The 10,797-nt window shown below is 48.3% G+C and overlaps 1 protein-coding gene across 2 annotated transcripts in view; it reads left to right on the forward strand.

Annotated features, from left to right (window-relative positions):
• Nucleotides 1-10,797, forward strand: part of ARID3B (AT rich interactive domain 3B (BRIGHT-like)) — a 32,552-nt gene that overhangs the window by 299 nt on the left and 21,456 nt on the right. Inside the window, exons 1-2 of one of the 2 annotated variants that reach the window (XM_009330085.1) lie at nucleotides 642-703; nucleotides 1,911-2,590. In XM_009330085.1, coding sequence (XP_009328360.1) covers nucleotides 2,000-2,590 — 591 coding nt within the window. In that variant the 5' untranslated portion in view covers nucleotides 642-703; nucleotides 1,911-1,999. Of the gene's footprint in view, nucleotides 1-641; nucleotides 704-1,910; nucleotides 2,591-10,797 lie in introns of those variants that run through there. The other variant, XM_009330086.1, reaches the window with a different exon arrangement.

Consider the following 10,797-nt stretch of genomic DNA (forward strand, 5'->3'; position numbering starts at 1 on the left):
GCGCGAATCCTGCCGTAACCTGCCGCGCGCGCCGTTGTACCTGAACTCCGGGAAATAGGCGGTCAACACAAACCAGGGTGTTGCTGCACCTGAGGTGTGTTTGCTCGGCGCGTTAACCGAGTATCGGGTCGTTTATTATCGTTAACGCACCCGAGGCGTGTATGAACTGCACGCCCTGCTGAATGTCCCCCAGGCAGGAGAGGTGGCACCTCACCGTGCCCCGGGTGCGACAACGTACGGCAAGGTGTGGGCTGTAGGTTCTCTAGCCTGGTTTACGGTTGCTGTTGCAACACCCGCACCGGTTGGTTGTTGCTTCACTGGAGGAGTGTGTGTGTGTGTGTGTGGAGCCAGGCCAGATGGTGTATTGTGCCCTCCCAACGAGTCTAAGACTCTTTTCAGCTGCCAGGTAATGCATTATTGCTCCTGACATTCAAACCACTAATCCACTTTATATTGTTTCATTTGCAAGCTAAAGCTATGCTGCTGCCTGCTAGATAAAAATGCAAATGCACCGGCCAGGCTTTTCATTTTGGTGATGGGCTGTTATTTAGCACGGGGAAGAGTTTGCAGAGGAAGAATGAGTTGGGCATCCTAGCTCGCGGGCGCTTTGCACGAGAGACGGGGGTCTGACCGCCTTAGAGGAAGACTTGGAGTTGCGGTGGGGATGCTGGAAGTGGTCTTGCACTTCTGAAACTGGTGGCTGGTAGGTTATTTGCTGGTTTAGAACAGAACTGTGCCTGGTTTGAAAATGCGCGTTAGCAACGTAGTCTCTTTTTTTTCAAGTATGTGGCTTGAATAGCGCAGTGCTGGTTGTTAGCAGGGCGGTGGGAGGTGGCCGGGAGACTCTGTAGCTTGTTTGTAGTTGGCCTTTCCTTTGTTTCTCTAAGCTGACTGTATTTTGATATCAATGAACCTTGAAGGGCAGCAAGTGGGATCCGTTTAAGCATCTTTTTACGTTAAAAAAAACCCAAAACCCAAACCTGAGAAGGACGGTCTTTGTCAGCAGGTCCAGTCTGCGACACAAAGTCCAAAATACATGTGCTGATTTTGATGGCTGGGGATTAAAGGCGTAGTCGTCTTTCTAGGATTTACACTAGATCAGAGCCGTGCTTCCGACTGCGGTCTGTCCTGTTGGTCTTCGCTCAAGAGGAGGCTAGTGCTGGCTCAGCATGGGCTTGCTGCAGGTCAAAATGGAGAGCTGGGAAACCTCCCGGGTCCTTGGGCTGGGAAAATCGAAGGGAGGCCACGGCCGGGGCTTGAGATGCGCTGGCAACTCTGGGAACCAGAGGCAGGAGTTGCTCGGTGCTCAGCAGTCTGGTTCAGGCTACAGTGGTCTTTGCTTTACTCTCGTCTCGCTCTTCTGGGGAAAAACAATGGCTAAATATAGGGGGGGGGGGGGTTAAGAAAGACGTATAAAGGGTAAAGAATTTAGTAACGTAATGAAAGCCTAAAAGAATTTAGAGATAACTGGTGTGCGATAAATTCCTGCCCATTTTTTAATAGAAATATGGGCAAGCTTATCATCCCGGCTCTCTCCTTTTAAGGTAGTGTTTTCAGAAGAACCAAACCCTAGATGTTAAACCTAACATTTCAAAAGTAATTATTTAGGAAGCGTGGAAGGATTCTGACAAAAAACCGAACTGCTGGGAGAGTGGACAAAGGCATTTCAGATGCTGTCTTTGGGGTATATGAAACTGAGGTTATAGCAAATGTGTTCAGCTTGAAAATACAATTAAACAGTCTGAAAATTGAATGCAAGTTTGAGCCTGAGGCTGTTAAACATGAAGCTGATTGTTTCACGGTCTCCTGCACAGGAAAGAGTATTGGCTTTGCAGTCTATTTATCCTCTTCCTGGGGAAAAGATGAAAGCATTTTATATTCATACAGACAAATATTTGTCTATCTTTCAGATTCTGCCAATCTCCCAAGGTCGGGGCTTGAACCCTGCCAAATAAAGTCAAAAACGCCCCCCTCTTTTCCCAGCCATGCAAACTGCGGGATGAAGCTGGAAGCTGTGGTCGAGCAGCTGCAGAAGCAGCAGCAGAAGCAGCAAACGCCTCTGCAGATGGATTCCAGGGAGAGACAGCAGAGGCAGATGAGAGAAGCCCAGCTGCTCTACACTCAGCAGCTGGCCGTGCAGCAGGCCGTCCTAGCAGCCACATCTGGCAGGGCTTCGGGCGGCTCCGCTGTTGGTCCCTTGGCCAGAGGCCCACCTGCAGCCGGAGCTACGCGGGCTTTTGATCAGAGCAGCATGAATTCAGAGCCAGAAGAGGAAGAGGAGGATGAAGAAGAAGAAGAGGAGGAGGAAGAGGAGGAGGAGGAGGAAGAAGGGGGTCAGGAAGGTGGCGATCTTGAGGATGGCGCTGATGTGACTGGAAAAGAAACCTGCTCTGCTCTGAAATACTTTCATGCTCCCAAAGTTGCCCATCACAACCAAAGAGTGGCCTCTACCTCTAATCCTCTCCCAGCTTCGGGGCACCAGCGGGGACAGCAGGGCAAAGAAGAACAGGGTAAAGACGCTACTAAGCAACCGTATGCCGGTTCCCCGTCTGGACGCCAGAACTGGCGGTTGGACGAGCAGCTCAAACAGGTCAGTGTTAACGTTACTTCCTTCTGAATAAGAATGACCGTGTTCAGGCGGACCGAGGGTTTCTTTAGCCCAGCGCCCTGTTACGAGCACCGGCTGCCTGCAAGGGCGTTGGAAAAAGCCGGGCACGTACAGAGCGATGCTTCCCTGGTGTACTCTTCCGGGTTTATTCTTTTATAAAGAGATTTCGCAAGAACGTGATTTGCTTTACAGATACCAATTTCCAGCTGATGGTATAGAAACCCCAGTCTGTAAGAACCTTTATGGAGAGGTAGAGGTTTGATCTTTGGCTCATTTATCTTCTCTCTCGCTGCTGCTGGGCCATTCAGAATGGAACAGGCTGGTGTTATGTTTATTTTTGCTGCAGACACTTGCCTGCTAATGTCTCACTCGAGTTACTTCACGTACGACGTCTATAACCCCTTTGTGTAAGACCTCCGGGATGCGGCGACTTTGGCTGGATTTCTGGTTGGTGCTGAGGGCAGGCAGGGAAGAGTGCGTGTCCTGCCGCTGGTCCTGTGAGTAAGCAGAGCCCCTTACATTTCGTGTGCGGGAAGGAAGGAGCTAACTCGCTAGTGCTTGGCTTTGGTAGGAGGTTAATTCTGTGTTTGAATGAAGAATTACTACTCCTGGTAGATAAATGCCAGAGGACCGAGAATTCTTTTCTTTGTTGTAAGTGGGCATTTCAGTTAACGTAGCGCTGGTGTGCTGTTTTGTTACAGCGCTAACTTGAGCAGACTTTGGGAGACGCTTACAGCATTTATGTGTATTGAAATTGAGTCGAAGGACTGCACGGTTCAAACAAAGAAAAAAAGCTGGGCTTCACTGTCTTTTTGTACAGATGTTAGCCTGAGTGTGAAGAGGGTTAGGTTCTGCTTCAGGTCGAGTTCTTTGAGCTAAGAAACCTTGTACGGACAAAAACAGAGCTGTTTTTTCCTTCCCTCCTGCAAAAACCCCATGAAGTAAAAAAGCTGGAGCTCCTTTGTGGTGGCTGGTGAGCCACAGGTGTTTGCAAGTTTGCTGTGGGCACTCAGGGCAGTCTCTCCCCTTAGCTGTTGGTCGCATGCGCGAGACGATTTGTTTTACGCTGCCACGGGCAGCAGTTCGAGGAGGAACTGCTGAAGCTCGGCAAGCTTTATTTCTTCTCCCATTCCGTTTAGCGTGGCCTGTGGGCTCCGACCCACCTGCTCCTGCAAAACTGTACCAGTTTGGTGTTTCTCCACCAACGCGTGTGGCAGGAACTGCTCCAAGTTGCCGGGTGAATGGTGTTTGTGACTCTCGGTGCCATCAGGCACGCTGGCGAAGCAGCCCTGGTGCATGGGATGCAGCAGGCAACCAGTTGCTCCTGTGTTTTCTCGGGGCTTGCTTCTCAAGAGGGGTTGGGTTGGGGGAAAAAAGGTTACTCAAGCTGTTGTAGGGTACTGAGGCGGGTATGTCGGGCAGGGGGGACGGTCGCTGGAGAAATTGCTTCAGAGCTTACTGGATTGGAGTGACTGGCGAAAACTTCCTCTTTCGGGTCTCTGGGTGGAGAATATAGTAGGCAGGGCTCTGGTGGTGTTAGGGGGATGGCTTTCTGGAAAAAAAAAAACCCCAAACCAACAAACTTAGCATTAGCCTTTGGCTGTTTTTATTTCTAGCTCGGCCGGTGCTAACAAGTATGTCATTGTGCTTCTTTCCAATACTTGCTTATCTTGTGAGAGTCCTGTGAATCTTACTGAATTAATAGGCTTGATTCTGAGGTCATTTGCCCTGTTCTGGCAAGACAAATGACCATAAGCATGCCAGAGCTGGTCTTAGCTGATGTGGAATAGCAAAAAAGTAAAAAATAAAATACTGTCTTACAACTGGCATACTGTGCACTAATACTGATCCAGTTACTTTGGCCCATTTCAGCAGTAGTCAAGTATTTTGGTAGTAGGTTGCAGCTTAGTCTGATTTCTGGCCAACTCGTTCTGGAAGCCAAAGCGCGCAAAGCTTCACCAGGAAGCAAAAACTAAAAGAAAAACCCTCTTGCTGCTGCGTTGCAGTAATCTGTTTCACTGCAAGGGAGGCAGACGGTACCGCAGTAAGGAACGGAATTAGAGAAATTCACGGGCATCGAGTTAAGGAATGGATTATAAAGGCATATCAGGGATGTGCTGTGCTACACCACTTCGGGATGGTGGGAAAGCCTGGCAGAAAGTGGGCAGGTTCACACGTTGTCCTGAAATACTGTCTCCTGGTACTGTCACTGAAGGTGGAGTACTGGGCTAGATGGTCTGCCCCGGCGAGGCACGGCTTACATTCGTAATCACGCCGGTGAACGATGTTGTTAAGGTGCTGTGGCGTGCTCAGCAGGCCGTATTGAAGTGCCCAACGTTAGCCATGCCGGTGCAGTATATTCACCTTGAGTAGGGTAAATATTGCAGATCAACTTGTTTGCGTTCACCAGTGGAGTCTGCATACCAGGGAGTAAAAATTTAACTGCGGTATACCAGTTCAGAGCTGGTGAGCGGGGGGCTGCGTGGAGGTAGGAATAACCCGGGGCGGGGGGGGGACGACAGACAGACAGACTAGAACTGTTAGCTGGCATGACAGCAAGGGGGGAGAAATGTGGCTGTGGACTGCCCGCATAATTCTGTTTGCTAAATGGTAGCACGCTGCCCTAGTGCGAGCCTTGCTTGAATTTTTTCATTTCAAATGCATGCTTTAAAGATACTGGGCTTTTTCTTTTGTCTTTGTGTAAAATGGTTTCTAGGCAGAAAAATCGGGATCAAATGCAGAAGTGCCTGTGTTCTCCAGTTTGTTTTCGAAACGATTCCCGAACTTATCTTTTTTTTTTTAGCTTCTGTTGAGATGGAGGCTAATAACCAGTCGGTATACGCTGCTTCCAGCTAGCTCTGCTCTGGGAGTATTTGTGGTATGCATAATGGCTGTTGCTTGCGGAAGAGGGGGGAAAAAGTCACTTCTATTTCTTCTTTCAAGTGTGGATTGTTCTTCTGAAAGTGACGCCCTTGGAGAAAAATGTATCTTGAAAGTGTAAGGCTAAGATTGCCTGGAAGGCATGTGGCATGAAGATGGCAGAAAGATGGGAACTACCGGCAAGATGAAGCCCCGTTCTGTTCGGTCCCGGACAGCCAAGTAAATAATTGTAGAACAAGCTGGCAGACAAAAGAGCTGGCTCAGCTTATGACACAGGGGCGGTGGGAATCCTGTCAGCACAAAACAACAAGGGAGTGGAGTTGCTTGTCGGGGAGTTGCAGTCCCGAAAGAAGAGCCGGGGGGCGGGGCGCCCGAAAGAGGGGCGGGGGGGCGGGGGGGGGGGGAGCCTGGGCTCAGCTCGCTCCTCTGACTTGCTTGAATCCCGTGCAAATCCATCATGGCTCCGACAGCCGAAGGCTCCCGCAGCCGTCCTCGAAAAGGGCGTTGTGGGCTGCCTGTCTGTGAAGAAAAATGAGCTTTTAATTCCGCGGGTGAAAACGTTGCTTTTAGCAGATGGTTGGGTGTGGGTCTTCGTCCCGTGGGTTCCTGCATTGCTTGGCGATGTCTCTGGTTACCAGGGAGAGCCGTGTAGGAAAGGCAGGACCACGGCCGCCGGCTTGCTGGTGCTGCTTGCTCCTTTTCCACTCGAGGCTGGTGTGCAGCACTAGCGTGAGCGATTTTGTCAGGCTGTCACTACAGCACGCACATTAGCACATGCGTTCCTTCGCGGAAGGTAAAAATACAGCCAAGGTTTTCAGGCATCAGCTGATACTTAATGCCTTCTTAAATGCAGCAAGGTAAGTCGCCATAAAGCAGCTGTCTGACTTTCAGAGAGTGGTTTGTGGTCTGGTTTTTGGGGATGTCTCATGTTAGATTCTCAGAAATCACCAGTCGCTCCTGAAAATCCTGACCCAAACTTTTACAAAGGTCATGGTGTTTATTAAGATAAGTCAGCTTAAAATAATTACTTTGCTTTTGCTCTAGGGTCTAGGAATGAGTGGCTGAGATTCCATAACCTTAAGTATGTGCCTCAAGTGTTGTGCGTATTGAGGTATCGCTCAGGAGATACTCATTAATCCAGAGGGGGTGAAGGTCCCAGGAATAAAAAAGTTGCATTTCACACGGTGCATTTTTTGCCTCCTGGTTATTGCAGATATCCAGGGCCCAATTCAAGGGTTGGATTTTTAATTCCTTATGTGGGTCACTGGGTATTTTTCTGATGTAGTGGGAGGAGAATTCTTCATTAATAGCCGACATTAGGTATTCGGTTTCTCTTTTACTGAAAGCTGTTTTCCGTAGGAACAGATTGTAATTCTTAAATTGCCAGTTGCTGCTTCTCCTGCATTCCTGGTTTATGTTTGTTTTGATGAAGTCTTCATCCCTGCGACAGTCTGCTTCTGCTGTAGCACCTAGCTTGGAGTTCATGCTGATATGTAACTTAAAGTACAGCATCAGTGGCGGGAGCAGAGCAGGATCTTGGTTATAAAGTCTCCTTTTTGTTTAATATAACAAATACCATGTGGGAGAAGGGAACCAAGAAACCGTTTGTGCTAATGACTGTAGGCAGCCTACCAACAGCTTGTATTGGACATCAGAGAATTCCCCCGGATCTTCATCTCCAGGAGCAATTCCATAGGCTTCATCAAGGTTATGCTATATTGCGGGGACTGTGCTATATCTGGAGGCAGAGCAAAGGAGCAGAGCGAGGAGCTCGTTTATATCCCGGGGAAGATACGGCTCATTTTAGGATTTGTTCGGGCGCTAAGTTTATCTTTAGGAATAGTTGCGGCTTGTCTCCTTCGGTGCCAATTTATAGGAATTCTAGCTAACACCGGAGAACAGTAGGTGGAAAGAGCTCGAATGTGTTGTCTTCTTACACTTCTGTTTTTCTCACTTCAGGGTGAATCTGAGACTCTCATGTGGCAGTGAGAATTTCTCTTCCCACAGCCATATAGCACTGAGCAAATCTACTTGTCACTTAGGTTTTAGTTAATTCCTCTGAGTATTTGTGAATAGGAGTCATTCACAAAGAGTCCAACTTTTCCTTAAGGATAAGGAAGCAGATTCCTGTTTTGCAAAGAATTGTGTTGGTGCTGCCGTCACTAGGTCATGGGAGCACAGAAAAGAAACTTAATAAAAAAAGGAATTAATCTGTTAACTTCAGTCCATTCTTTTTCTTTCCTTCCCCATCCTCCCTGCCATTCCTGAAATCACTAAAATGTTTTCAAAACCCATCTTTGAAGCTTGTAGACTTTGAATTGAGCTCTGTTATTAGTAAGACGGGGAAGAGTTTGTTCCAATCTCAGCAGAGCTTTACCAGGCAGCTTGTGCGGGCAGTAATTATAACTTGGTTCTCCATGCTTGAGAACTTGCAGCTCAGGGCAGTAGTCCTGATCTTATCAGCGTTTTGTAGTACAACAGTTTTCTTTATAATAGCATCTGTTTCACTTCCTAAGGCTTAACTCTACCCACAAAAGGAATTTCTGTGGATTCTCTGATAATCCTGAAATTGCTGCCCCTGTACCTTTTCATTGACTCGGTGCTTTCGGTTAACCCACGGGGTAGGGGAGGGGCTTTCTTTTTCCCCGCAACATTTAGCCTTGTCCCTAAGTGGACATTTCAGCAAGATTCTGGCCTAAAAACTCTGTCAAAACTGCAGGTCTGCAGTAAGCAGGTGCAGAATGATTTTGAGTTTCACGCCAGAAGTTTTTTCCTCTTTTCTTTTACGTATTAAAGCTTTAGTGGGTTCTCTCCGGTTCAGAGTTTGCCATTTGGATACAACTTTGTAGTCTGGTAAAACCTCATCGGGCTTTAGCTGAGCCCTTCTCGAATAGCTGTACGAAACTGGGGTGCGGGAGAAGGGAATGACCTGGAAAAGGAGCACTTCCAATTTCTCATTCATGTCGCTGTTTGCACCCTAACTGCAATTTGTGCAGGCAAAACCGGAGAAGGAGACAATGAGCTGCTGTTCCGTTTGCCTTAATACTTCACTTTTTTTTTATTGAGCACAGAGTTTTGATTAGTTCTCTAGTCTCTGGGAGGGACAGACGTGTGAGATGGTAATATTTGAGAGGTAGGTGTCCTGCAGGGAGGGGTTGAGGTGGCTTGCTTGTAAGGTTTTTGTCCTCAAAAGAATGGGCCGGACGAAGCAGGAAAGCGTTTGTCATCTCCTTTTCTGTCTGCTTGGCAACTCAGGGTTAACTCTGGCTTGTGAACGCGGGATTGGAAACCAAAATTGCTCTGGACATCTGAGCTTCCCTCTAATAAGATATTCCAGGTGGTTAGGGAGTAATCCTAAAATAGCTCCAGATATAATTGCTTCTGAAGCCAGGCCAGCAGCCTCTCGGGGAGAGGGCGGTCCCGGGGGGGGGCTCCGGTGGCCTCCGAGGTGTGTCTGCAGCGCGGGGAAGGCTCTCTGGCTCTGCCAGCAGCCCGTGAAGGTGGCCAGCCCTTCCCACCAATGCTCGCATCGGGGGGTAAAGCGCAACCAGGGCCGCTTTTCTGCAAGAAACCAGATAAATTCTTGCCCGTGGTAACGCGAGGGCTGTTCGTCAAGCGTCAGCAAATTCCCTTGATACAAACGGGCGGAGGGAGAGGCAGGACTCTCCCCAGAGAATGCCCTGCCTCTCTGAACAGTGTTTTTTCCTTCCTGCTACTATTGCCTGACTTATACAAAGGTCTTTTAACGACTTGTGAGGATATATTGATTTCTCAGGTTCCTGCTGTTTATACGGAGGAGGGCTTCTCAGCATAGGGTAACTTTGTTTTCCTAGGAGGAATAGAAAGGAAGCTTGATACCAGAGCTCCTGCTGAGCTCTCTTGCTGTGCAAAATGTAGTTTATTCTACATACGGAGCACCTCTTGCTTCAGTAGCTTTGTGGGGCTCTTTACTGATTTACCTGTTCCAGCTGTGCTCAGGTCGCTGCTCTGACCGCTGCCAATATTTGGTATCTTTGGTTGTAGCCTTGGCACGGGCCCAAAGGTTTTGGTGAGCAGAATAGTCCCTCAAGATCAAAGCCGAGGCCTGGGAAAGTGCCTGTCGGTGCTTGTACTCTGTTCTCTGAATAAATAAGGCTTTATTCCCTGGCTGCTGAGCTGACATTTCATGCTAGCCTGAGACTTTGCTAACTCCGCCACCCAAAACAAACCTGTGCTCTGTCCTCACGTCTCCGCAGCCCATGTGTCGTTTCAGTGCGCCCTTGCTGATTTGCACCGCGGCGGCTGCTGCTTGCACCGAGGTGGCTGAGAAGCACTCTCCTTATCTCTTCTGATAGCGTAACGTGGGGAGCGGTAACTGGCTTTAAACCTTTCCAGCTATTGCAGGAGGAAATGCTAATACTGTCCACCGTCTCTCACCTCGGATCACTCCGTGTCACGCCAGGTGATATCCATCTCTGCCAATTTTCTGGACATATGGCAAAACACTGACGGCTTCAGCTAGCTGTAAGCTCCTTTTCACTAGCGAGGTGTGGGGGGCATTACTTCTGTGCTCTCAAGCATCTCGGGATGTAGGTGCGGGAAGTAGGGCGTGTATATTCTGCTTATTCTCTGTATCAAGCCTTAATCCTGCCATTCTTCTCTAGTTACCCTTTTTCTTCAAATAGAACAAGTAAAATAACTTCTAAAGAGTCTTTAACCCCATGGACAGTTTTGTTCCTGGAAATTTTACCAAGTTCAAACCCACTGGCCGTAGAGAATTGTCTCCTTTAAGCCCTCTTCTCTTTCCTCTCCCTGTCCTCAAATGTAGTGGAATAAGCTCCCAGCACGACCAAAGTTCCCTATGAAAAGCAGATGGTTTGCTGCTTGGAGCACCCAGTTTAATACCACAAGCAGTTTTGCTCTCTGGATTTATAACCAAGTACAAACATGGGAAGAGAGCAGCCCAGCCCTCTACAGATCATTTTGCCTCGGAGCGTGTGAAGTTGAGGATGGGAAAGAGCTGCTGTCTTCTGAAGAGACTGTCTCTTATTCTGACTGTTCGCATAGGTTTGTTGATCGGAGTTAACAATCAGTGGGGGTTTAGGAGCAGCTGGATGTTACCGCAATTAGCAAAAAACCTCTGTTTTTAATCTCTGCTAGGAAAGGACACCCAGATGAATCCTCCTGTGAGCAAAACGGTTCTTCAGATCTCTTCCTAGAGAGGGCTGGGAATTGATCTGCTGTAATAAACAGCTGACATAACAGAAGTGGCAATAATCCCCCATTAAATATCTTTCAGTTGATGGGACTCACTGGATAATTGACTTTCC

This window comes from Pygoscelis adeliae, unplaced genomic scaffold, assembly GCF_000699105.1.
Source record: "Pygoscelis adeliae isolate BGI_AS28 unplaced genomic scaffold, ASM69910v1 Scaffold298, whole genome shotgun sequence".
NCBI classification, from domain to species: Eukaryota; Metazoa; Chordata; class Aves; order Sphenisciformes; family Spheniscidae; genus Pygoscelis; species Pygoscelis adeliae.